General features: G+C 49.2%; 2 protein-coding genes across 3 annotated transcripts; one reads left to right on the top strand and one right to left on the bottom strand.

Moving 5' to 3' along the window:
* Window positions 1-67: 67 nt before the first annotated feature.
* LOC122368341 (origin recognition complex subunit 3-like) lies at window positions 68-25,159 on the bottom strand. 2 transcript variants are annotated; one of them, XM_043342185.1, is made up of 17 exons: window positions 25,130-25,159; window positions 11,866-11,980; window positions 11,560-11,721; window positions 11,176-11,287; window positions 10,711-10,868; window positions 9,838-10,000; window positions 9,447-9,561; window positions 8,875-9,034; window positions 8,534-8,647; window positions 6,681-6,875; window positions 6,177-6,293; window positions 5,754-5,892; window positions 5,244-5,404; window positions 4,669-4,800; window positions 4,221-4,340; window positions 918-1,069; window positions 68-499 (listed from the first exon to the last, which is right to left on the bottom strand). In XM_043342185.1, the coding sequence occupies exons 2-17, from the start codon at window positions 11,887-11,889 to the stop codon at window positions 394-396; spliced, it is 2,130 nt and encodes a 709-aa protein (XP_043198120.1). In that variant the 5' UTR covers window positions 11,890-11,980; window positions 25,130-25,159; the 3' UTR covers window positions 68-393. The 2 variants fall into 2 exon arrangements, with proteins under 2 accessions (XP_043198120.1, XP_043198119.1); XM_043342184.1 differs by lacking the exon at window positions 25,130-25,159 and adding an exon at window positions 13,358-13,527.
* LOC122368339 lies at window positions 19,497-22,145 on the top strand (the record flags this gene model as incomplete). The annotated part of the gene is made up of 2 exons (XM_043342181.1): window positions 19,497-19,510; window positions 19,561-22,145. A coding segment is annotated over exon 2 (2,479 nt), but the record flags the coding sequence as incomplete, so codon positions are not given.
* Window positions 25,160-27,874: the final 2,715 nt, after the last annotated feature.

Here is a 27,874-nt window from a genome sequence, read left to right on the forward strand (position 1 = left end):
ATCATGATTTAAAATCATGGGTTGGCTAAACTCACTCATTAGTCATTACATCATCAAAGAAATGAGCTGTTTTGTACTGCCTTCAATCACGATTGCTACAAAAAGGCATGTATTCAAAATCTCCGCTATCACACAATCAAGGCTTTGTACCTGTAGCAGATTCCGATTCCCTTGAGAGGCGGGAAAACGCTGAAAGAATGACTGTGGGTAACTAACGACATCACTGACGTCATCACAGGGCATCATTTCTGAACTATGGCAGTGAGTTCAACAAGCGTTCGCTTGCTGTGACCGACGAAAACAAATCACATAAGCAGGCTGTGAACCTCTGCTAAAACGGGTCTCACAGCACTGGACTGACCGGGCAGCTGGGTCAGCTCAGCTCAGCTCAGCTCAGCACGAGCCCCAGGTCAGCCGAGCCACGTGGTCGGTTTTCCGCTGGGTCGACTTGATGAATCCTAGGAACTGTAGTTCGGCCACACAATGGGCAAACCGCGCTCTGAACACGCGAGTTAAGGAGAATGGCTGGTACTGGAGTACACGGTCAACAATAGGAATCAAGTTGAAAAACGAATCAGGGCATGCACAACCATGGCCTGGTGGTGGTAACTGATAAGGTTATACACGCATCATCCAATGAAAAGGGTACATTAATGCAATACTTGTTAGGAAAAAAAAGGGAAAATTCTATAAAAAAAAGATACTTAACAATAGACGATAGGTCTGTCATTGAAAAACATTGAACCACCGAACACCATCAAGCTGTAGCAAACCGACCTTGAACGTATTGATAATGGTTCACAAATCCTGGCGCCGCAGATATAACCTGCCATAACGGAATAACGTTACACTTCATCACACTCAAAACTCCCCCCCCCCCATACACCTCCGCGCCTCTTGGCGCCCACAAAGGATACTGTATGGTCTGATCGTCGTCCGACGCGCCCACCACCGCTCTAAACGCCTGCATCCAGTCGAACAGGTTGATCAGACGGCCGCACTCGAGGTGTAGTTTGTAGACGATGCACAGATCGGGCATGGTGGGCCGAATGGACGCGGCGTCACCCAGCTGCGCAAACAAGAGGCGAGGGCTCAATCAGGATCACCGACACGGTGAGCCGTGACATAAGTGGTGGTTCACGTCTGACTCAAAGAGAACGTTGGTATTCAAGGTACTCCGTAGAACAATCCACAATCCATAGACTAGGGGCATTCCACGATAGATCGTACCACTTTTTTCCAATTTGACACCCTCATCTCTCGGAATTTGACGAAAATTGGTCTCAGGGGTAATCAGGGGCTCTGAATCTACCTGTAACAATTTCAGGCTTATCAGATAAGTATTTTTTGAGTTATGGCGTTTAACATTTTTTGGATCTTGCTTTGCAGCGCTAAGTTTGGCGGGCTGTAACTCTAAGACGGATTATTCAAATGCCAAATGTTAAATAACATTGAACTTGCAATGAAACAGAGATTAATATGTATTTTTGAAATTTCGAAAAATACGCTATTTTTGATATATGACATATCGAGTTTTCTTTCATTTGTATTTTTTGGACTTTGGGACCAAATTTTTTTGAATTTTTATTTCTTTAAAAAAATTTAGCTCATTGTTAAGAAGTGTGCAAAAAATTAGGAAGGTGTTCTTTCTATAAATGTATTTATTTTACGTCACGATAACGGTTTCGAATTATGATTTTGGGAGGGGAGCTTACAAATGGCGTGGTAAAGCTGCCTAGTGACATCACGGGTTACTGAAATTTCAATTGAAGTCTTAGTCATCTGAAAAAAAAAATGAAAAGGGGCTCATCCAACCCTCTTTCCTATAAGCGCGAGAGTGAAAAAGGCTGTTTGGTTCTGACATTGTTTTGGACGCCAATGACCATAGCTGTCCGAGATAAAAGTTACAGGACGCATACATGGTGTCCTCCAGAGGTCTCACAACTTATATATCTGGGAAATTTTGAAGGTCACATGAGTCACGTGACATCACTGTTATAAGTCAATGGGGAAATATAAAATCTGTTATTTTGGCGCCGATAATGATCTAAAACTATCTCACGTACATGGTATCGTGATTTCATGCACTCCTTGCAAAGTCCAATGCTTCACTTTTGCATTGTTAACCTTGCGTGACGTCATTTATGACGTCACTAGGGTCGTACGAGTTTTTCGTCAATAACTCCCGATCAAATTGAGCTAGAGAGTCGGGAAAGCCACCAATGGACTCGGGAAGACCTTCCGAATCGAATGATATGCCATATGATACCCTTTGCCCAGCTTCGTGACCTGAGGGGCTCTGACCTGACCTTGACCCGAGGTCAATTACTTAAGTTGACCTCACCCTAACAAAAAGTATACCATTCGACGCACCTGAGCTAGGCGAACACAATGATGCCAAAATCGCGGCTCTGCGGCCATTTTTTGCGAAGTTATTTACTAAAAACCGAACCCGTAACTTCAGTCACTTGACCTGACCTCAGACGCTACCGGTTAACCTGAGACCTTAAAATTGGGTGCCAATCGCTGCGACTTGTAACGGCACTTGTTAATAAAGCGTACGAAAGGCCATATTTACTTTAATGCGAAATATTACATTAAACTAAATGAAATTAAAGATAAGCTACCCGACGTTTCGCTTATATTTGCTTAGTCATGGGCGATCTAACACATTTCACAAATCATACATTTTTTGAATGCATTCGAAAAATATTACAAAGTATTAAACAGTTTATCAAAAACATCTCCCCGAAGGGAAATTCGGCGATCGATCGATAGAGTTTCTTCATGTCGTTTTCTTTTTAACTCGTTCTGCTATGCTCGTATGTAACTTGAAAAATCCTTGTGATACGTTCGTGACTTTTTCAGTTCGGATGTATGCCGCCTCAATCAGCCACCTCTCGGTTTTCTTTAGGTCGCTGCGTAGGGCTTCGGCACCATTCCAGTTCGGTAAATGTCCCTCTTTATCAGCGTGCATCACGATAGCCTTCGTGATGCACGCTGATAAAGAGGGACATTTACCGAACTGGAATGGTGCCGAAGCCCTACGCAGCGACCTAAAGAAAACCGAGAGGTGGCTGATTGAGGCGGCATACATCCGAACTGAAAAAGTCACGAACGTATCACAAGGATTTTTCAAGTTACATACGAGCATAGCAGAACGAGTTAAAAAGAAAACGACATGAAGAAACTCTATCGATCGATCGCCGAATTTCCCTTCGGGGAGATGTTTTTGATAAACTGTTTAATACTTTGTAATATTTTTCGAATGCATTCAAAAAATGTATGATTTGTGAAATGTGTTAGATCGCCCATGACTAAGCAAATATAAGCGAAACGTCGGGTAGCTTATCTTTAATTTCATTTAGTTTAATGTAATATTTCGCATTAAAGTAAATATGGCCTTTCGTACGCTTTATTAACAATTGTCTCAAATAAAACTTGTAACGGCACACACGTTCGTTTTTTCCGCGAGGCTCTACCTCTATTAGAAGCAAAACGGCGTGCTGGGGTCGTATCAACTCCTCCGAAACCCATTTTGTTTGCGGGAAAATGAGGAACTTATAGAAAGAACACCTTTCTAATTTTTTGCATGTCGATTTGCAATGACATGAAGTTTATTTTGAAAAAATAAAAATGTGAAAAATTTTGGTCCCAAAAGTCATTAGAGGCAAATGAAAAAAGATTAAGGCTTTTGTTAAACAATCAAAATTTTTCTTTAGAATTTTTAAAAAGTAATATCAATTTTTGGTTCATCGCAAGCTTAGTGTTGTTTCCCGTTTGTTGGTTGCATAACCCGTTCTTGAGTTATAGGCCATCAAACTCACCGTTACAAACCGAAGTTAAAAAAATGTAATGCAATATAACTCAAAAAGTTTTGATCTGAGAAGTCTGATATTTTGCCAGGCGTCTTTGGGGCCTATGATTACCCCTAGGACCGATTTTCATTAAAATCTGAGAGATGAGGGTGACGGGCCTGGTACGATCTATCGTGGAATGCCCCACTATCCACTATCCATAGACTATCCACTACTCACTACCCACTATACGGTGGACGCCTGGACGGAACGCCGGCGACCTAACGGACGAGTGACGATGCAAGCCCAAATGAAGTGTGTAGGCTAATCTGTGGGACAGTGCGTTGCCCAGTTCCAGCCCAATGAGCGGTGCTTAGGGGATGAGCCACGAGTTTTACTCCGCTAACTTTGGTTGAGACTCACCTGGCAGCAGGTACACTGCAGGTACTTGGCCGGGTCGGCGAGCGCCGTCTGTACCGAGGACCGAGGAGCGCCCACCAGCCTCCGTCGGACCAGAGACACGTCATCAAACACCACACACTCCTGGAAAAGGGATAGAAAACATCGTTTTAAACACCACACACTCCTGGAGAACGGAGGGAGAAAACGTTACCAAACACCACGACCACATACTCAGAGGGGGAGGAAACGCCATCAAACACTATAACTTGTCATCAAACACAACACACTCCCATACCGCGAATCGTTATCATACGGTACCGCGCCACTACCTTCTAATAATTCGTCCTGCTAGCACCCGAAGCTAACTCCAGCTGCTCATGTCTCCTACTCATACAAGAGTGCTTACAATCGTCCCGTCCAGCCACCGCGCCAGTCCGGTCCCTTTCCACTGCCCGCTGAGCCCACTCACATTGAACGGCCATTTGGAAGGCTGGACGATGAGTCCCCGCAGATGCTCGTCTAGTTCGGCCAGCAGCGCCGACCGCAGCGTCTCGTACGGGTTCAGCCGGGCGTTCCGCGCCGCGCCCATCGACTGTAAGCTCTGTGTTGAGGGGAGGGGTGGAGGTAGGAGTTACACATAATGGGGAGGGGAGGGATGCGAATTAGGTATAGTGGGGAGGAGGATGGCGGTGAAGCAGCGATCAATCGAGGAGTAGAGGCAATATAATTACAAAATACGACTAGTTTATAGGGTCTCTGGTTGTACTCTGCATTTTCGTGTACAGGACCATCGGCAGTATTGACACCTAGACGCGCCAAAGAACACGTTCAAGCAAACGACAATGTGCAAGCATATCAGGTTGAGCTACGCATCACATCATTGCATTGCATAAAACAGAGACACTTTAGGCATAATACCATCCCTACACAACCCTCACTTTCTCAGCAGCTTCATACACCACTTTGAAACCTACCCCTGAAACCCATCCACCAAACCCCTCTACCAGAAGCCTCCCCTCCGTGGTGCCACTCATACACACGCACCTCTCGCAGCGACTGCCGGCTGGTGGCCTGTTTGAGTGTGTCGGCCACCATTCGGCGCTGTTGGCTGCTCTCCTCGGCCGAGACGGGCGTCGGCCGGTCGTCCAACGCGCGCACCCGGTCCACTTGGGTCCTCAGCAGGGTGGACAGAGCGCTGCCGGAGCCTGGGCGACATGGAAGGGGCTCGATTAGCATCAGGATAGGATGACGGTTAGCCATCCAGTATAAGGTGAGCATGGGTGAGCGCATTGACTCTGTGAGTGTCTAACTAGAACGGTGATGTAGTCAAATAGGCAGAGGACAGCACACATGTCGACAGTTTTTAGGTGATAAAGGGTCCTTCCGATTCAAATATGTAAAGCAATCAAGGCACGACTATAAAACCAAAAACTACGCAAAATGCGAGGTACTTTGGCATAAAATGCATCAATCGATAGCTTGCAAAACAACATCACACACGAGCATCCCGAGTACCAAAGTACCGATCCACCACGCCTGGAGGCACGTCCCCACCTGACACCGCCTCCAGTGCGTGCTCCAGCGTGGCAGTGAGCTCCTGGCGGGAAAGCATATTGAGCAGCTGGAAGGTGCGCTTGTACTCGTCCCTCTCCGGCAGCGCGTGCAGCAGCGCCAGGTTGTACGCCTCGCGGAACTGGGACAGCAGAAGATAAGGACGTCAAGGAAAGGCGGTAGGGTCAAACTCAGAGGTGTTGATGCGGTAAACCGCGATACCTACAGTAAAAACATTATCACCGGCAACTGGAGTTGCTGGAAAATAACGGATCCCTTCTTATGCAAATATTACGCAGATTTAGACCACAGATGGGCGGATCAATAAGCAAAGCCGCGTCGTTTTGTGTGCCTTTATATTCAGGGTTAAGGAGTATTCGCCAACTCTATAGTGATGCTTCTATTCTAGGGGGCGGGTAGACTGACCTGTTTTCCAAGCAGCGCGCCCGGCAGTCGGTTGGTGAGCGCAAACAGACAGCGTAGTCCGACCAGCAGTTCTTCGTGTTTGGAGTGCAGCTTCGGCGCCATGTGCAGCACCCACTCCTGACCGACAAAGACATGCACGAGTGGCAGAACGCCAATCAGAGGTGTGAAACGCAAATCTTATGATACGAGCTAACACCTAAATGAGATAAACAGCTGCATGTGAGCTACTCAAGCTCGTCATGCGTATGAGAATCTGTAAGATAGTAAACGCTGACCTTATCAACACAAAATCAAGAAGAGAACATGAGACGACACAACCAAACACATCTTTTGAACGAGGCCACTACCTAAATATCTGGTTAAGTGAACTATGACTGAGTCTATCACCTCATCCCCGACTATCTCCATAAATGAGTTCACCCAGAGCATCAACCCTATTGTGGTTTCTAAGTCAAACTACACCGCGTGGCATCACATCCGCCCCTCCTCCCCGTCCATCCTCACCTTAAACACTCCATCATGTTGCAGTGTGTGTCTTTCCTCCTGTTCTAAATCGTCCAGGTAGGCGCGCACTGAGGGCAGAGCGCGGAGCCCGGCCACCTGGGCGCCCGTCAGCTCCTCCACTCTCTCCTCCAGCTGACTGGGCTCGCAGCAGAGCGCGCTCGCCGGTGACCAGAGGAAGTGGCTGAGCATGCAGAACTGACGGCAGGAGCAGGGGAAGCAGCATGTGTTAGATGCTGGGCCGGACAGTGAGCGAATACAGGCGTGTAGTCCAGTCGTAAGATCACCACTAAAATACTGACAGAACATCATGTGCATATTATGTTTGTGTCATATAAGCGTAACACATATGAAATATAATAGGAATTTCGCATATTATGCGAGGGATAATTTAGTCAGGAAGTTTGCATCAACAGTTAAAATCGATGATGATGATGATGATGAATTGGGGTTTTTGGGCGCCCGGACTACAGTGGTCAACGGCGCCCATAGCAGTTAAAATCACACATGTAATCATTATCTAAAAAGCGAATGAATGAATGAATGAATGAATGAATGAATGAATGGAATATGAATGGATTAAATAATACAAGGATCACTTCGGCAGTTCGTTATGACGAACAACTAAAAGTTCGCCTCGAGCGTCTAGTTTCTCAAACTAGCAAGTAGTATACCAATCCGGTACACAGCAGTCGACCAGTGCAGGGGCCATTTCTAGTATAGTCGGTCAAATATGTATCTTTCCCGGCCGCCAAGTGGCGCTACGGTCTGGATTCGATAGTTGGCTGAGCCCACACCCCAGCTGCCCTGGCGGCTCTGGCGGCCCTGTGACGTTACGCGCGGGGGGCGGAGCTACACAGCGGCCGGCTGGAGAGTGACCGCAGACCAGCACTGGACGGCCTCGCCGCCGGGTGCTCCGGCGGGTCTGGCCGGGAGAGGCGAGCAAGCGGATGCGTTAGGAATCTAACGAATGTGAGGGCAGCGCGATGATCTAATGATGGCTGTGCTTTCATGCGCCGTGTAAATTGTAGACTGAGTGCTATGAGCTATCAAAGGATTATCTGGTGTTTCAACAGGGGTCGCTGACCTAAAAATTAAGATGGTTGCTCTTGATACGATCGAATGCTTGGTGATATGATGATTAGCGCAAGAGAAATATTTAATCGAATTATGACCGGTTATTTTTTGATAAAGCAAAAACTTTTTTTGGCATTAACGGGAAAGCGTTAAGCCATATCTACTGAAAATCTTAACCTGCGCCGGGCCGGGGGGGGGGGCGATTTGCGCCCCCCCCCCCCCCCAGGTTTTTCGCAGATAGCCGAAAAACGGCGGCGTGCAGCGCCACCAAATTTTGCATACCTGTTTTTCCATCTATTGCGCATACTGTGTGCGAATTTTGACCTTATATGACTTAAGGTCAGGTCAACAGGTCGGTTTGAGTGACCTAACGTCACAAAAAGTTTGAACTTGCACCAAAGCTACAACTGTTGATATGCAGATGCAGTGATACGGCATCTCAAACCTAGAGCGACTACACTCAAGTTCAAGCTAACGGTCTCCACTCTCCAATTCAGATACCTATCGAAACCTTTCCGCGACCCGGTGCTGTGGCTCAATCAGTGGGCCAGCTGGCCGCAGACCATACCCGCAGGGCATGAACCTTTGACCATATTAGGTCAACACGCCGTGGCCCCAGCCCGCTCGCCAGGTCCGCGCTCATTGGCCGACGCGGCAACCGCACAACCTGTCCCCTCCCCTCCGTAGTACTCGCAGCGGCCGGCGGATTCAGCCAAGTTACCGACCTGTCCAGCGTGGGGAGGGCCGGCCGGGAAAGATACATATTTGACCGACTATACCTTGTACGCCGAGATGAAGTTGTTGACGGAGAAGTCGTGGTAGAGAAAGATGTCCAGCAGCAGCCGCAGCGCGCGCCCTCCCAGCCGGAACGGCATGGACGGAGACAGCAACACCTGACACGGCACAAAAAGAGACATTGGATCAGCCGGCGGTGTCTGTAGTCATTACCACCAGCGTTAAAAATGGTCGCTGCGCTGGGAGGATTGGGCCCTGTTCACGTGGCTCATCCGACTGCTTTTCCACAACGTCGGGTCACCAGAAAGGGATGCCCACAAAACACACGGGCATAGCCAGCGCCCGTGTGTTGTGTCAATCACCTTAGCACCATCATTTCACCCACCTTGTCAATCATCTCGGCCAGACAGTGGGTAGCCAGCTGGGAGTGGAACTTGTGCAGACTGAGGCGCGCGGAGACGTGCTGGGGCAGCAGCCGGTGCACGGCTGACGCGCACGTCGACACGCCGAACACAAACGAGATGGGCAGCCGGGAGCGGTACTGGCTGAAACGAGCACACAGTGGCCAAACAAAGTGTCATGCGATGCAGATCCAATGCGATTTGTGTGCGAGTGTGGGCGTCGTTCACTCCAGTGGTTGATATCCTGAGAGATCTTTGAGGAACTCCATAAGCCAGTCTCCCGTCTGGCTATCTCTTAGGCTGAATGACAGTCGAGCGTTGACGATCTGATGACAAACTATCTATTGCAAATTTTAAGAGATCACTTTCACGACACAATTTTCGAGAATATTATCTAAAAGGCCTGCTAGAAACACGATAGCAATTTGCATTGTGTATGTTTCTAATCATATTTTGCATTCGCGTCATTCTAGCTGCTGAGTTCAAGTCCACTTCATTCAAGTACAGCACGTTCAATCGACATCACCCCATGTAGGACAGCATGCTCATTGCTCACCTGCAGATGAGGACCAGGTCCTGCAGCACGCGGGGTTGAAACGCCTCCAGGTCTCTCCAGACCACCACCAAGGGTCGGCGCTGCGGTGCTGTCCTTGCTCTCTTCCGCGGAGACCCTGTCACGTCACAATGCACACATCAGTCTGCCATCGAGATGTTGGTGCAGCTCGCTAGCAATTTGGAGTTTACGAGCGTATCGAATTAGAGGATAAAGTGTCAAGACCACGAATACGCTCGTAAGGACAAATCAAAACCTATTTAATCAGAGAACTCCTAGGATTGCACTCAAGTCTAAGCAGGTCTTAAGGGTGACACCTCCAATGCTTACATACATTCACTCAAAAACCATTCACATGATCAGTACCTGTAACAAAATGTCACTTAGTACCTACTTTTCTTTGGCGAGGCGACCGTCTCCTGTGCCGCTTCATAGTGCGCCACTAGCGCCGGCATGGTGGCAGGCGCCCGACGCTGGCGGCTGGTCTGATCGGGTACGTCCAGCAAACAGTCGTCCTCGTCGTCTTCATCGACCACAGGAACGTCCGGACTCAGCGGCTGAAGTAAGGAGAGACGAGACTGAGCGACTGATGTTACACAGAGAGGCGATCTTCACCCAAACAGAAAGAACAAGACAGGTCGAGGCGAGGCGGACGGGCGGATACGTGAACGCAAAGACACGACGGCCTAAAAACAGAGGCAAAGGCAGGCGGATGGAACAACAACAGGACGTTCACCTTGCCAGTACTGTGAGAGGACGCGGAACGCCCGCCAGTGTTGCTGGGCTATCCGTGAGTAGCCATGATATCGACCTCCCAAAACCTCCGGTAACAACTGCTATTGTCGTTGGCTGTGAACGCTGCCAGCGCGTCGTAGCGCCGACTGGTGAGGTAAAGGTACACGGTCTCCGGTGCTGTTTGGCGTGCCAGCAAGCGTCGGACATACATACATACTGGATCCGAGGTTATAGGTAATCGATGCAGTCAATGTGGTTGTTGCAGCGAGGAGCGGTGAATAGCAACGTTATAGGTACTATGGTGCTTATTCCTTTTTTGCACTTGTAGGTAAGCACTTCCGCATAAAATAAAATAAAACTACATACATAGCACCTACATTGCAACTTGGTTACAAAAATATCAACGATGACTAAGATCCATGTCTCAGCATTCACTGCTCAGTGCTCACGGCATATCAGTCACCCACAAGACGACGCTGCATTGTTTGGCAGCTCTCCGGCAGCCCCGCTCCCCTCCGGACGGCCAGCTCACCTCCCCAGCCGCAGTGAGCTGGCGCACCATGGCGCGCACGGTGGCCTGGACGGTGGTGCACGAGGCCGCCTCCAGTACGGCCACGTGCGCAGTGACCTGCGCTCGGAGCCGCTCGGCCAGTGAACGGAACACGCCGGTGTGGTCGGGCATGTTCACACCTGGCCGAAGAAACGGACGAGTAGGCGTCAAAGGAAGGGCGACATGTGCCAGATGGTCGACTTTCCGAGTGGCACGATTTGGGTAGAAAATGTGTCCAGAGGCAGAATCTGACTGGTCTCAGGTCTGACAACTACAACAAAGCACCATTTATACATTACCTATAATGTAGACAGAGTTTACAAAAAGAAAAAGATGCAATGCCTGCATCTGCTTTAGCAATTGCCTATCACATATATGTAATGTCTGCTAAAAACAAATGAGCCAATCATGTTGTCAACTAGGTACTTACTAATTGTCATGACTTACCTGTGATGAGGGTGGCAGTAGGAATACCAGCGTCCTCCTCAATGTCAACAGAGCCCTGCAGGTACTCAATCATCTCGTGGAACACAGTGTTGAACATTTCCTCTTGGAAGTCCTGCACAAATGCATACAGTCACATATCAATACAGCATGATGGCGGTAAGAATGTGCTGACTTTAAGGTTTCTGCTGACAGCGGGCATGTTTGGCTTGTAAAGAGAGCAGTGGTTGCCAACATCGTGTTTATCTATAGTGTTTGCATAGTGTCTATTTCCGTGTTAAAGTTGAGCAGAGATGTGCTAGACAGGTACTTTTGGAGGAGCTGCTTTACTGTTGTTAAACCCCATAGACCCTGCTTCAGTTCTGTTGTTTGCTTGCCTCCACTTACTGTGCACAGTTTCTCAGCTGTCTGCCATGTAGAGTTGAATGTCTGGCTCCTTCGTTCAGCAGACTGGATACCCATGTCATCGGAGAGGCCAGCAAAGTATTGGCTGCTGTCTAGAGCCGCTGAGCTAGACCCACCAGACTTGGGTTTGAATACAAAACAGGACTGGAAAAATAGTACAATACCTATCAGTGTACCAAACAAACAAAAACAGATCAGAGGCACTTCAAAAGTGCATTTTAAGACTCATCAGGCTCACAAACACTAGATGTCAGTATCGCCTATCGGCTGCATACAAATGATTCTCACCTTAGTAAGAGATGATGTTGCCATAGCTATAAAAAGCTGATTCCCTTGTAGTCTTAATAAAACTAGATAAATATATCACCAGCACATGAGCATCTCTGGGTGAAGTTCGGTAAACCTGGAATAACAAAGGTATTTTAATTGTTTTTTAACATTTAATAACTAATTATAGCCAAGAAAAATTCATTAGCCATACCTAACTACTTTTTCCGCTTAACGATCACCATAAGCAAGGATATTTTAATTCTCATTCCAAAAACAGTGTTCATTAACCCGCGCCCTGGTGGGGGAGGGAGGGGATTATTTTTTGCCCCCCCCCCCCCCTCCAGACTTTTCGATATATCTCCAGAACCGCTGCGCCGATCGTCACCAAACTTTCAGTACTCTCCAGGGCATCAATTTTACACATCGTGACTAAAATTTTTCCAAAGGCTATGATAGGTTGGCCGCAAATGACGTCAGAGTAACGTCATGTTCTGCCATTTTCGACCCAAAAAAAGGTTTCGTGGGACGAGCTGTCGGGCCTACAGCTTTAGAGATACAGAAAAATGTTTTTGACATAAAAGGTGTAGAATTAACAGGACTACAAAACTGCTATGTCGGATTTTTGAAATTTTTGGATTTTGATCCCCAAAAATCAAATGGTATTTTGTTAATATAATAGGCAAAAAATCCAAAGAAGTTTTCTGAATTTCGAAAAACGGAACATAAGTGATAGTCCCTACCGCTTTCTATTCACATACCAAATTTGAGATCGATATCTCTTTTTTGGGCCAAGTTATATCCAAAAAACTGTTCAACATTGATGATGTCAAATTTTCGAACTCAATTTTTAGCAATTCTAGACCACGTAACGCAAAACAAAGACCACCATTAGACTCGCCGTGAAGAGCTGCATCGAATCGATACTTATTTTATGCCAAAATACCAACTTCCAAATTTGACCTTTTTTACCTGTCCACCATGAAGTGACTTAAACTGTTCCTGATGGTCTTATAACCAACACTATTGAGTTTGAAATGAAAAATTGGCCATAAAACAAAACATGCATCACACAGCCCTAGCAAAATTGGGTTCATGTGCTGACCCTTGGTGACCTGACCTGGTACTATCAGTGACCTCTAATAGCAATTAGCAACACATGTAGTGTACAAGGCAACTGACGCCCTATCACTGATTTTCGATAAAATGAGTTTTACTTGATGTTATAGCGCATTCCCTAGAAGACCCATGACCAGAAAAAACATTTTATCTTTGACTTGACTTGTGACGTCATCAGTGACTCCGAGGTCAATGAAATTAGATTTTCCTTGACAGATTTAACAGGGCTATTGAACACCGTTTGAATTTTGTGGATCCATTCAGTAGTTTCAGAGATACGAGGGGGAACAAAAAATAGCCCCCCCCCAGCCAGGTCGCGTTATAAACAGGGTGTTATAAGCCCCCACCTGACCAGGGTGTGGGTTAAGCTGAAATGTGGTGCCTTACGGCTTACCGAGGAATGCAGAGAATGCACCCACTTCTGGCAGAAGCCAATGTCAGCCAATCAGAGTGCAGTTGGTGTTGAAGCATGCAACATGATTGGTCAATGTGTAATAGGCTTTCGCCACTAGCACTGCTTGCCTCTATCAAAGATAGAAAATAGATCTTCCTATATTTAAATATCTAAAAATCATTTTCATTTGTTATCATTTTAAGCGTATGAAATTATAAAACTAAGGCAAAAAAACTTATTTGAGGAGTGGCATATTTCCTTCTGCCCATAAGCTTGAACTGTAGCTTTGTTTTGTTTTCTTCATCTTGATTCTTTAATAACACATCAGTCAGGCTTGACTATAAGCATATAAAACTGCAGCAAACATTTGTTAGAGGCATGTAGTAGGTAGCTTTCCTACCTACCAACTCCAATTTCAATTTCATAAGCTCACAAATTAAAGACAACCCAAACCGGCCCTGCACGTAAAACAAAAAGTCGCCATGGACAAAAACAGAGTCCTGAGAAAAAGGTAAATGTGTCATAAATTATTTTATGTTATGCATTTAGCGTGATATCAATTTGAATGCACTGGGGAAAAAAATAGGCACACTAGCCACCCCTGCATATAGCAAAAGAGCAAAAATGACAGAGGTACTGGTAGAAAAACAACAATTGAAAAGAGTGCGATAGGCGTTCATGAAGGATTGTCGACAAATTCCGTTCAAAATCCTTATCCGCAAGCGGTAGCGACAAGATAAATGTAAATCGACAGAAACGTGTGCCGCTAATTGGCTGGATTTACTCAGGGGGCGTCGAAGTCTAGTTCCTACCAACCTGGCACTCCCATGCCTACGTCACCACGAGGACGCCCGAGGGCATTTACATGTTGAAGATAGGGAAAATGCCAAAGTTTAGAGCCGCCTGAAGGGCAACCCTGAGATAGATGATAATGTAAATGTGTGCTAATATGATCATCAACATGTTATTTATCCAAATCCAGGGCCAATTAATGGATAACTTGTCACGTTTTCCAGTGGTGATGCGCTATCATTCGTGGTTCTTGCAGCCAATAAGGGTGTTTCATAGTGCGATTCAGCCGCATTATCGACTTTAATGCCATAAACCGCCACAGAACATACGATTTGCAGCTTCCTGGCGTGATAACTGCCAGTAGGGCTCCGGAGTCGGAGTCATGAAGTCGGTCGGAATTGACAGTTCTGACCTGAGTCGTCGAGTCAGAGTCGATTTTAAAAGCTGGAATCTGAGTCAGTCACCGAAATTCGATCCCCTCCGCAGACCTTTCAGGGTTCCGTAGTCGGAGTTGTAGTCGGTCGGAGTCGATAGTTCTGACCTGAGTCGTCGAGTCAGAGTCAGAGTCGATTTTAAAAGCTGGAGTCTGAGTCAGTCACCAGGCAGACCTTTCAGGGTTCCGTAGTCGGAGTTGTAGTCGATCGAAGTCGACAGTTCTGACCAGAGTCAGAGTCAGAGTCGATTTTGAAAGCCAGAGTCGGAGTCTGAGTCACCAAAAATCCATTGCCTCCGCAGACCTGCTAGGGCTGTGAAGTGTGGAGTCGGAGTCAGTCAGAGCCGATATTTGAAATCAAAGTCAGTTGATTTTTGAAAGTCTGAGTGAGAGTCGGAGTCATCAAGAAACCCATTGACGATCCGCAGTACCATGCAGTAAGGGCGCTGCCGATCGATGCCCTGAATTGCCTATGAATTGAATGAATAGAGGACAATAAATTAGGTAGGTACCTTCTATTATTCATCCCCTGCCACTTGGAGGACTTACTTTCAGTAGAAATAGACGCATTATTGTTTGTTTGTTTATTTATTGACAAATATTTTTGAGCAGTTTATAGGGATACAGACACAAAACACAATGATAGCACCTCGCTGGTGCAAACTGCAAATCATTGCTAGATAGATGTTGAAATGTGTTGCAATTGAAGAATCTACTGATTTTCCTGGCGGTTCTCATTTTCAAGTAACTACTGGTCTTGTAAGATCTCTTGATTGCTCACCGTCTGGCGTCTTCCAGGGTTTTCTGAAAGTTAATCAAACGCTATCATGGCTGCTCTTGATTGCATGGCGCTTGCTGGTTCTGGGTTCTTTATTGGTGGTTCTTGCGTCTGATCCTGTCAGGGGCGTAACTTTTTGGTTTTCGTTGGGGGGGCAACGCTGTCGGGGGCGCCTTTTTAAGGGCATGGGGGCGCCTCCCCGTGACTGTCTAGAAATAAGTCTTATTTCAGTTTACGGCAGCATTTTTTTACCATAGCACGTTGTTTTTGTGCCGTCGTGTTTTGGCACGTTATGTTGCAGTTTTTTTCTGAAATAGCGCGCCAAAAGCGCGGAATTATTTTGTAACCAAATACATTTTGAAAGCACTTTGGGGACCAGAGACCGGGGGCGGGTAGTGGAATTGGGGACCAGGGTAGTGACGCCTTATTAAACAACGCATATGGTAGGGGAGAGCGGGGTCAAATGTAACACGGGGCAATTGTAACAGTGTTAATAATTCATAAACTTACCAATAGAATGAGCTGATGTTCAGACCGAAAATGCGTAATTCTATACTGCCTTTCCCAACGGAGTTTGAAGCGAAAGTGCCGGGTATGTCGATGGCTGTGCACAGTAATGTGTTTTTGAGAGCATTTTGTAGATTTTTATGCCGTTATATTTGATTAGCTCATTCCCGCCATTGAAAAGATATCGACTTCAGAGTTTGTGTAAGCGTTGGCAGGCTTGTTGTCGATAAATTGAAAGCATTAAATGCTGCCTACATGCAACATCTTTTTGCGCCATGTTTCGTCTAAAATATGTCAAGGCGCGACGGGGACAATTGTAACATTTTTGCAGGGGTCAAATGTAACAGGTTATAGGTCAGTGGCCATTATGTCAAAGTCGTCAAATTTTCAAGGGAGATGAAACATTGCTAGAATTAAGAGAACTGTGAGTTTTGTCGCAATCGGCAGCTTTTTACGCGATTTATTTGCGAAAAACCAAGGGAGAGGAGGTCCATCCAACCCCTGTATAAGTGCGAGGTTTTATTGCCTTCTTCCTGAGAAGAACCGTCCCTACCAAGTCTGGGAAGATAAACAAGTGTTCAATACTTTTGTTAAATCAAAGTTTTGGAAAAAATTGTGTTGCTGTAGCCTGTAAATGAACATGTTACAATTGTCCCCGGATGGTGTTACTTTTGACCCCGTATCTGGGGCGAATTGTAACAGCTGAATTGACTTTTTCGAACAACAATTTTGACCCGAAAAAGAAGCTATTTCGGAAATGTTTTAACTGCATTTTAAAGACAAAACATCATAGTTTCTGAAAATAAAAGAAAGAGCTTTATAGCTGCAAACGTGTTTGCACCAGATGATAAAATGCAAAAAATGTTACAATTGACCCCGTTCTCCCCTAGTTCTTCTAAAGAAACGAGACGAACTGATGAATTGACAAAAAGAAAAGAAAAAACAACTGATAAAAAGGCGAGATTAAAGAAACAAATCTGTAGAACTTCACCCCACGCAGAAGCAAGGGACGTTTTTACGCCTCCCCTTTTAAGTTAAGAACACACTTCATACTGCATCTTTTCCGCACGTGTTCTAGAAGCAAACCAGTGGCAAAAATTTGCCCTCATCGAAAAAAATAAAAAATTGCCCCCCCCCCCCGCCCGCGCCGGGCCGGGGGGGGGGAGTGAACACCTCCCCTGCGGTTTTTCGCAGATATCTCAAAACTCCGCGCCGCCGTTTTTGGCACACCTGTTCATGCATCTTTTTTTTTACACATGTGCAAATTTCAGACCCAGAGCTCTCAAGGTCAGGTCACCAGGTCACGTCAAAAGACCTCACCTCAGAAAAAAAGTTGCAATCCTCGTCATAGCTACACCGACGAACGATCGCCTTGAAACTTTCAGCGATTGATAAGAGTAACAGTATGTCTAAAATGTTTATCTCGGAATTTTGATATCAGTGACCTATGGTCAGGTCAATTTTGCGACCTCTCCATTATAAGTCAATGGGAGAAAATTGAAATGAGCCTTTTTTGGACGAATGGTATTTAGAACCCTCTCAAACATCGTTTCATAGGTAAACATGATACACTGAATCGGAAAAAATGCACCTGTGACCCCTCTGTGTGCCCTTGAGGTCATCTCAGGTGATAGACGGTCACCACCAGTTTTTTGGCTGTAACTTTTGATAAAGGCGTGCTAGAGCGATGAAAACACTTCAGATGTATTCAGCTCGACGATACGGATCGACTGAAATGCAACATGACCCTTTTCGGTCAGGTTATGACCTTGACCTGAGGTCAAATTTTAAAAATGACCATTTAAGGTAAAAAAATAGTTCATTCGACGCGTCTCGACGAGAGGAACATGATGCTGCCAAAAGTAATGTCGTGGCACTCTTAAGTCAAAAGTTATTGCCGAAAAACAGTTTTCGTGAAAACTGCTATTTTACTGAGTTGACCTTAGGTCGTTGACCTTAGGTCAAATCTGAGAACAATGGTCAGAAAGGTCTGTAAAAGGGCTATCGAATGCGCTTTTCCGCGGCGCTGTAGCTCTATTGGTCCCGAGTTAGCCGTTGCAGTTTCCAAAATTGTTGAAATGGCCTACATTTGACCTTCGATGACCTCAGGCGACCTGACCTTTGACCTGACCCAAAAAATGACCGAAGTGTTTCCGTCATTATTTTTGACGCTCTTTCGAATGATGCTTACTGCGTGTCGCTACGTGACCCAGGAGCCGAGTTAGACCAGACACCCCCCTCACCGCCCGGCGCGGAAGTCGCGGAGCACCAGCCCGGCGCGGGTTAATCCCAGGCTGAGAGCGTTCAAGCTTAGGTCACCCATATACCTCTGTATACCGAGACATGCAGAAGTCTGTGGCTCACCAGGTGATATCAAGTTATCACGAAATGATGCCTACAAATTACTCCTGCTTTGATCTAGAGGTGGCAAAACGTGAAAATTTTGGGAACCAGACTCGAACCAGACCCGGCTGGACATCTCTGGAACCAGTCGGACCCGGTCTAAGTTGGAATCGGGACCAGTTGGACCCGTTCCCCAAAAGTCAATTACCTAATACAAACCGTTTGTAGAAATCATTGATTGCATCGTGTAAAACAGCCCTTTTCCCACTGATAATACTTATGAACTACAGTGTGCAAAGGAACATACATGAGCAAATGTTTTCTTTCCATTCACTTCATATTTTGCAATCATATTGTGTCTCTCTGTTTGTTCACATAGTTTGTATTCTAGCCTTGTCGCGTAGGGTCGGCGTCGGGTCATAAGTGGTCATAAATCGAGGTCCATGTGCCACACATGTGCGCGGCAGCAGGGACACGCCGGCCCGTATATCGGGCGGCCCGGCTGGACAATGGGAGACGGGCGGGCAGTGGAGAGCAGGGCGGGAGAGAGAGAGAGGACGGGTCGGTGTGCGCGTTGAGATGTAAGAAGGGTGAAGAAATACAGTCTACGATAGACGCAAGGTTTGAATGCCACAAGCTATTTCGGCATTTTTCTGACAAGTGGTGAGAAGATGCCGAGTGTCGAGGAGGAGACCAGTGACGCCGCGGGAAGAGCGGTGATGGAGGTGACTCCGGCGTTCGACGCCAGGACTATTCCGGAGTTCGACGGAACTGGAAACGTAGTGGAGTGGCTGGAGCAGGCTGCTCTCCTGTGCGAGCTGCGATCAGTGTCCTTGATGGCTGTGTTGCCGACTCGCCTGCGCGGCGGTGCTTTCGCGGTGTGGTCCCGAATGCCCGCAGCGACTCGTCATCAGCTGCCCAGCGTGAAGGCTAAGCTGCTGAGGGCCTTCGCCATGGACCCGTTCACCGCGCAGGCGGAAATGGCACGGCGTCGCCTTCATCCCGGAGAGACGGCGGATGTGTACTTAGCGGCGCTGCAGCAGCTCGCTGAGTTGATGGGAGGTCTGCCGGAGAGAGCTATCGCCATCACCTTCGTCAATGGGCTGCCGGAGGCTGCGCAAGCTGCGGTTCGGGACGGGCTCGGAGACGAGTTCACTCTCGAGTACGTCCTGGACCGAGCGAGAGCCGTACTGTCCAGGACAGCAGTCACGGCAGCGCCACCGGCGGCGGCAGCGGCGGCGGCGGGGGCGGCGGCGGCGGCGGCGGCGGCGGCGAGTGGGCCATCACGTGACATTTCAAGGTCAAGTCGCCGGCCGGCTCCGATCAGATGCTGGATATGTGGTCGCCCAGGTCATATCGCCCGGATGTGCCCAAACGGCTGCGGCGGGGGAGCTGCATCAGCGCCAGCACCTCCTCCGCCGTCCACCGAGCCGGCAGCAGAGCGCCGGTAATCCAGATGCTGCTCGACGGGCGACCGTGTCACGCGCTGGTGGACACGGGCTGCGAGGAGACCGTGGTGTTCGCGGGTTGTGTCGATAAATGGGATCGATGTGAGACAAACTTGACCGCGGTGAATGGGAGTGTCGTGCGATGCTGCGGGAGTGCAGAGGTGCTGCTGGAGGCACAAGGCCGGCGGGCGGTGGTCCGTGCTGTGGTAGTGGCGGAAAGGTTGTTGGGTGTTGACGTGCTGTTGGGCATGACCGGGTTAGAGGCGCTGGGTGGTGTGTTTGTTAGTGGTGGAGAGGTGCGTTTTGGTGGTAAAGTGGTGACGGGGGAGCGTTCGGGGTGCGCCGGTGTAAAGGCAGAATCGAGCGGTATGTCGGCAGCGGTGTCTCAGGGGCGTGGTCCAGTGGACAGACAAATCGAGACGGCTGATTTTGTGGCTAAGTTCAGCGACGGAAAGTGGACAGTTTGGTGGAAGTGGGCCGACGGAAAGGAGCCAAAACAACTCAAGAATACTGTGCCGCAATATCGCGTGCCGGCAGAGTCGCAGGAGCGGTTCGACGCAGAGTTACGGCTGTGGATCGAGGAAGGGTGGCTGCAACCGTACAATGAGCAGGAACACGGGCCGGTGCGTGGCCTAATTCCGCTCATGGCGGTCACCCAGGAAGCCAAGGACAAGGTCAGGCCGGTGCTCGACTACCGTGAACTGAATGAGCACCTGGTGGCTCACACGGCTGAAGCTGATGTGTGCCGCGACCAGCTCCGCAAGTGGCGGCAACACGGCGACGATGTGGCCGTCATCGACCTGAAGAAGGCGTTTCTGCAGCTGCACGTGGCCCAGGAGCTGTGGCCGTTTCAGACGGTAATCGTGGACGGCCAGCGACATTGTCTGACAAGGGTCGGATTTGGTCTCAGCGTTGCAAGCGGCATCATGCAAGCGGTAGTGCGGGAAGTTTTGGATCAAAGTCCAGAGATCGCAAAAGCAGTGCTCCCGTACGCTGACGACCTGCTCGTCAACGAGACGCTCATCTCTGCTGAGCGGGTGGCCGAACATTTTGCCGCATACGGGCTCTCGTGTAAGCCACCGGAACGGGTAGCGGATGAGGCCGGAGCCCGGATGCTGGGGCTCCGAGTGAGACGGCAGTCTGGCGGTGACGGCACACTGAGATGGTCTCGGGACGGCGAGACACCAGCTGAGCCACCCGGGGTGCTGACCAGGCGGTCAATCTTCGCCTGGGCGGGTCAGCTAACATCACACGTGCCCGTCGCCGGGTGGCTGCGGCCGGCCGCCGCCTGGCTGAAAAGGGCGGCGAACAAGGTCACCAAAGATTGGGACTCACCGATCACCGACGATGACCTGCGCAAACAAGTCAGTGATGTGGCCCGGCGGCTGGCAGAGTGTGACCCGGCACGAGGACAGTGGTGCGTCTCAGGAGACTCGGTGACGGTGTGGACCGATGCCAGCTCTATCGCCCGCGGCGTAGTGCTAAGTGACCCCACCACGGGTGAGGTTATCGAAGACGCCGCGTGGCTCCGATCTGACAGTGACTCAGACATGCACATAAACCTATCGGAGCTGGATGCCGCGCTGAACGGTATGAATATGGCGGTGGCGTGGGGATTCAAGCGTGTGATCCTCCGCACAGACTCTGTCACTGTTCAGCGCTGGCTGACCGACGCTCTGACAGGCCGTGCCCGACTGAGGACGAAGGCACAGTCGGAAATGCTGGTTCGGCGGCGGGTGGCCGTTTTCAAGCAGCTCTCCAGCGAGTACGACCTCGTCGTGACAGTGGAGCTCGTGCCATCGGCTGCCAACCGTGCAGACGAACTCACGAGAGTACCAAAAGAGTGGATCAGAACCGGAAGCGAGCAGGCGACAGGTGTGGTGGCGGCCGTCAGGACAGCTCGACCTGAGGACATAATGGCGGTGCATGAAAGTGTGGGACACCAGGGAGTGCGGCGGACGTGGTGGTATGCGCGCCGAGAGCTGGGAAAGAGCGTGACGAAGTCGGCCGTTCGTCAGATCGTTAGATCGTGCCAGGTGTGTGCGTCGATCGACCCAGCCCCGTCGCGCTGGAAGCATGGTGCCTTGGCGGTCGAGCGCAACTGGGAGCGGCTGGCAATGGACGTAACCCATTTCCGCGGAAAACACTATCTCACCGTGATTGACTGTGGGCCGTCGCGATACGCCATGTGGCGTGAGATCCGCCGCTCTGACGGGAGCGAGATCGTCAGACAACTCGAGGCTCTGTTTTTGGAGCGAGGAGCACCGGCCGAGCTTCTAATGGATAATGCGACCGAATTCAAGGGTCGCGAGCTGAAGGCGTTCGCGGTGCGGTGGGACGTCGAGCTGAGGTATCGCGCGGCCTATGAACCTGGTGGGAATGGCATCATCGAGCGCCACCACCGCACCATCAAAGTGATGGCCGCCCGTCAAGGATGCACCGTACCAGAAGCCGTGCACCGCTATAATGTCACGCCCAAGGACGGGCGTGATATTACCACGGCCCCGATACATGGTGCCTACCGTCAGGCTGGCAGAGACTTGTGCGTGCAGTCACAGGGAAACACAGCTGCTCCTCCTCAGACGGCCGGCCAGCCTGGTGTGTATCAGCCCGGTGATGCGGTGTGGGTCCGAAAACGGGGCGATCGGTGCACCGCCGTGTCAAAGGAGGGCACTGTCACCAAAGTCGTATCCGCTCAGACGATTGAAGTGGATGGAGTCCCATGGCACGTGCGGAACATTCGTCATCGTCTTGCCAACAACGGTGACGACGCAATGGCTGCTTCGACGGATGATGAGCAGGAAGAGGAGATCGCCTGTCCGGTTCCGACCGCCCATGTGCCTGGACAGCTGGCCATTGAGGCGCCGGCGGCGGTGGAGCCGTCAGAGCTGACCCCAGCTGTCGCGCCGACCGAGCAGACCGAGCCGGTCCCTCGAGCAGCAGCTGAGGCGGATGGCGGTGCCGGAACAGAGGAGCGGATCCATACAGTGAAAGTTGTAAAAACAGAAACTGAGGGATTGTCAAACGACCGTGTGAACGAAGCTAGAGCGCCAGCGGAAAGTGTAGATAATATCGATAGTTATAGTGACGTGCTAAGAAGGGGTTTGCGCTGCAGGCGTGCGCCGCAACTCTTCGGCGCTCCCATCCCCCATTAGTTAAATTGTAGTTAGATGTGTTCTTTAGGAACAGGGGGGAATGTGTCTCTCTGTTTGTTCACATAGTTTGTATTCTAGCCTTGTCGCGTAGGGTCGGCGTCGGGTCATAAGTGGTCATAAATGGAGGTCCATGTGCCACACATGTGCGCGGCAGCAGGGACACGCCGGCCCGTATATCGGGCGGCCCGGCTGGACAATGGGAGACGGGCGGGCAGTGGAGAGCAGGGCGGGAGAGAGAGAGGACGGGTCGGTGTGCGCGTTGAGATGTAAGAAGGGTGAAGAAATACAGTCTACGATAGACGCAAGGTTTGAATGCCACACATATGTAGTGTCCACTATGTATGGTTTATGGTAGGACCCGGTTGGACCCGCCAGAAAATTTCCAGGAACCGGTCCGGACCCATATGGGTCCAGACCGGTTCTTTTGACCGGGTCCTCGGTCCACATTTTGCCACCCTTTGAACAAAAAAGATGATGTAGGATACCAGCATAGTCAGAGGAGCGCTAACATTGGCTCGATGGGTGCTATGAACCGTTGGGACGCTACGCCAAGCAAGAGTGGCGCTTTAACAGCAGGGATACCATAGCACACAAGGCCCTGTGGGACGATTACATTGACTCAAGGGCGCCCTTTAGAATCGGTGCGACACCGTGCAGAGGGCGCCATTCTTAACCACATCAATTTTAATACTCACTGCAGATGGCCTCCAAACTGTCTCGAGGGGTGCCTTCAGGAACCGATGGAACAGCCACCGAAATAGGGGCGCCGCTCTAGCTGCAGTGATGAAATAAGGTATTGGCCGCATTGACCAGAGGAGCGCTTCATGTGGCTAAAGGGGCGCGTTGGTAAACTGGTGGGGCGCCACCCCATGCCCAGCGAGGGGCGTCGTACTTAGCAAGGAAATTATGTAAGTCAGAGGAGCGCGAACTTCGGCTCGAGGGGCGCTTGTATGAACCGTTGAGGCGCTAACCTAGCTAAGTGTGCCGTTTTAGCAGCAGGGATGCCATAACACACTATAGCGTGCTATGGTATCTAGGCCCTCTAGCCTCCCCCCCCCCCCCGAGGAGCGATGATTATGACTCAAGGAGCGCCCTTAAGAATTGGTAGGCCACATACATTTCATTACTCAGTGCAGAGGGGCGCCAAAACGGGCACGAGGGGCGCCTTCAGGAGCCAATGGGGCAGTCTACGGACTGGGGGCGCTGTTCTAGCAACAATGATGATAAGGTATTGGCCAGAGGGGCGCTTCATCCACCTGAAGGGTCACATTGATAAACGGATGGGGCGCCGCTCTGCATGCGGGGGCATTAGTTTTAGCAAAACAGATGACATAAGACGTGCGTGTTGTCAGAGGGGCACCACTTTGGCTCGAGGGGCGCTTTTTAACCAATGGGGCACGCTATTTAGCTAAGTTTTTACTTGCCGCAAGCGGCGCACCATCCCTGAGGAACGTTACACAAACGACTGACGACTCTCTCGACATGGGCATCAGAGGTGCCCCTATAGACCTCACAGGCGTCTCTAATTCCCATTGAGGCGCCCCTTTGGGCTTCAACTGGAGCTCCTCTTTCTATGGGCCTCGGAGGCGCCCCCATTTGGCATGCAGTCTCCCCTCTTTCGTATTGGGGCGCCATTATGGCCTTAATGGGCGCCCCTTTTTCATGTGGGCGCCCCCTATACTATAGACCTCAGAGGCACCCCGAAGGGCCTCAGAGGCCAATAAGGTGCCCCTCTTTCGCATGCAGGCGCCCCTGTGGCCATCTCAGGCGCCCGTGTTTTGCATTGAGGCGCCCCTGAGGACTTCATGGGCGCCCCTCTTTCGCATGCAGGCGCCCCCACGGCCTCAGAGGTTCCCCTCTCACGCATCCCATTTCCATATAGGCGATGGCGCCCCCTTGAAAGATGGCGCACGCGCTCCTATGACGCCGCTGGCCCGTGAGGGCGCCTTTCGGGCCTGGGGGCGCCCACCAAGGTTGGGGGGGCAAACGGAATGTTGGGGTGGCAAAATTTCAAGTTGGGGGGGGGGCACCTGCCTCCCCAAAAGTATACAAAGTTACGCCCCTGGATCCTGTTGCTTCATGTTCCATCACATCACATTACATTTCTGATCTAATGGAACAGACACTTTTACCTTTTATTTCACTATCAGTCGACTTGCATTTACACCTGTGGCCTGCTCGCCCTTTTATTTCCACGCTAGAATCTACCAATTATTAAAAAGGCCTTGGATAAAAAGCAAGAAAAGTATGTCAAGTTAAATAATTAAGACGGTCCTAGAACACCAGAAAAAAATTCAAAAAGCCTGTCCATCTCACTTCGCTCGACGCTCACTTCATAACAAAAACCCAGCAAAACATGCGAAAGAGTCCTTAGCAACGCCCTAGCAACGCATTTGTCTGAAGTGCGCAATATGTGTCACATCTGGAAAATTTAGTATCTACTTGATTATTCAACTAGAGTTGATATAAGCTAGGCTTTTATATAAAAAATAAGTATTTGCTTATTGAATTTATAGCAACTGGTCGCTTAGCTTCGAAATAATGATTTATTACAGAAAAAGCTTGTTTGCGACATATTTGTCAGAAACGGAAATAGCTTTGACTCGTGCGCTATTCTAGTACATTTTTGGTAGAAAACTTCGTCCAACCTTATGTTTTAGGGCCTTGGATTTACTAGTGTCAGTCATGATCAGTCATCATGAATGTAACGGAAGTTGGCACAGATTCAGCACAGATTCAGCACAGCACAGATTCGGTAGGGGGAAAAAGGCCCCGGTAGAGGGAAACCTTTATGACCCGTTTTCCCCTAGAAATGACGTCACAAAGAGGAAAAAATGGGTATCAATCGAAAGCTCTCGTTTACCCAGACACAGTCCTGCAGGAAAATTTCACTTTTTCCCCATAGGAAAGTTTGTACGGGAAAATCAAAATTTTGGGTCAATGGGGGGTCCCCCCCGATTTCGTTCAAAATCGGCACACAGGTGCCCCACCACCAGCCGAGAAACTTTCCCCAAAACGGTCCCCGTTGCATTGACGTTTAAGGCCCGTAAAGCCCCCTAGACTCGTAAAATATCCGTAAAATCGCCTTTGTACGGACAAAAAAGTGGTGCTATGGTAAAAATGGGTATCAATCGAAAGCTCTCGCTTACCCAGACACAGTCCTGCAGGAAAATTTCACTTTTTCCCCATAGGAAAGTTTGTACGGGAAAATCAAAATTTTGGGTCAATGGGGGGTCCCCCCCGATTTCGTTCAAAATCGGCACACAGGTGCCCCAACACCAGCCGAGAAACTTTCCCCAAAACGGTCCCCGTTGCATTGACGTTTAAGGCCCGTAAAGCCCCTAGACTCGTAAAATATCCGTAAAATCGCCTTTGTACGGACAAAAAAGTGGTGCTATGGTAAAAATGGGTATCAATCGAAAGCTCTCGCTTACCCAGACACAGTCCTGCAGGAACATTCCACTTTTTCCATAGGAAAGTTTGTACGGGAAAATCAAAATTTTGGGTCAATGGGGGGTCCCCCCCGATTTCGTTCAAAATCGGCACACAGGTGCCCCACCACCAGCCGAGAAACTTTCCCCAAAACGGTCCCCGTTGCATTGACGTTTAAGGCCCGTAAAGCCCCCTAGACTCGTAAAATATCCGTAAAATCGCCTTTGTACGGACAAAAAAGTGGTGCTATGGTAAAAATGGGTATCAATCGAAAGCTCTCGTTTACCCAGACACAGTCCTGCAGGAAAATTTCACTTTTTCCCCATAGGAAAGTTTGTAGGGGAAAATCAAAATTTTGTGTCAATGGGGGGTCCCCCCCGATTTCGTTCAAAATCGGCACACAGGTGCCCCACCACCAGCCGAGAAACTTTCCCCAAAACGTTCCCCGTTGCATTGACGTTTAAGGCCCGTAAAAACCCATAGACTCGTAAAATATCCGTAAAATCGCCTTTGTACGGACAAAAAAGTGGTGCTATGGTAAAAATGGGTATCAATCGAAAGCTCTCGTTTACCCAGACACAGTCCTGCAGGAAAATTTCACTTTTTCCCCATAGGAAAGTTTGTACGGGAAAATCAAAATTTTGGGTCAATGGGGGTCCCCCCCGATTTCGTTCAAAATCGGCACACAGGTGCCCCACCACCAGCCGAGAAACTTTCCCCAAAACGGTCCCCGTTGCATTGACGTTTAAGGCCCGTAAAGCCCCCTAGACTCGTAAAATATCCGTAAAATCGCCTTTGTACGGACAAAAAAGTGGTGCTATGGTAAAAATGGGTTTCAATCGAAAGCTCTCGTTTACCCAGACACAGTCCTGCAGGAAAATTTCACTTTTTCCCCATAGGAAAGTTTGTACGGGAAAATCAAAATTTTGGGTCAATGGGGGGTCCCCCCCGATTTCGTTCAAAATCGGCACACAGGTGCCCCACCACCAGCCGAGAAACTTTCCCCAAAACGGTCCCCGTTGCATTGACGTTTAAGGCCCGTAAAGCCCCCTAGACTCGTAAAATATCCGTAAAATCGCCTTTGTACGGACAAAAAAGTGGTGCTATGGTAAAAATGGGTATCAATCGAAAGCTCTCGTTTACCCAGACACAGTCCTGCAGGAAAATTTCACTTTTTTCCCATAGGAAAGTTTGTACGGGAAAATCAAAATTTTGGGTCAATGGGGGGTCCCCCCCCCCGATTTCGTTCCAAATTGGCACACAGGTGCCCCACCACCAGCCGAGAAACTTTCCCCAAAACGGTCCCCGTTGCATCGACGTTTAAGGCCCGTAAAGCCCCCTAGACTCGTAAAATATCCGTAAAATCGCCTTTGTACGGACAAAAAAGTGGTGCTATGGTAAAAATGGGAATCAATCGAAAGCTCTCGCTTACCCAGACACAGTCCTGCAGGAAAATTTCACTTTTTCCCCATAGGAAAGTTTGTAGGGGAAAATCAAAATTTGGGTCAATGGGGGTCCCCCCCGATTTCGTTCAAAATCGGCACACAGGTGCCCCACCACCAGCCGAGAAACTTTCCCCAAAACGGTCCCCGTTGCATTGACGTTTAAGGCCCGTAAAGCCCCCTAGAC

This window comes from Amphibalanus amphitrite, unplaced genomic scaffold, assembly GCF_019059575.1.
Source record: "Amphibalanus amphitrite isolate SeventyFive unplaced genomic scaffold, NRLGWU_Aamphi_draft 000940F_arrow, whole genome shotgun sequence".
Lineage (NCBI taxonomy): Eukaryota > Metazoa > Arthropoda > Thecostraca > Balanomorpha > Balanidae > Amphibalanus > Amphibalanus amphitrite.

Excerpts from the sequence above, each read along its gene's own strand:
- LOC122368341 (XM_043342185.1), bottom strand. The coding sequence starts at position 11,889 with ATGGCAACATCATCTCTTACTAAG. Across the intron at positions 11,288-11,559 it reads CAGCTGAGAAACTGTGCACA|GACTTCCAAGAGGAAATGTT; the intron begins GTAAGTGGAGGC and ends GCATTTGTGCAG. Across the intron at positions 5,893-6,176 it reads GCGCGCTGCTTGGAAAACAG|TTCCGCGAGGCGTACAACCT; the intron begins GTCAGTCTACCC and ends CTGCTGTCCCAG.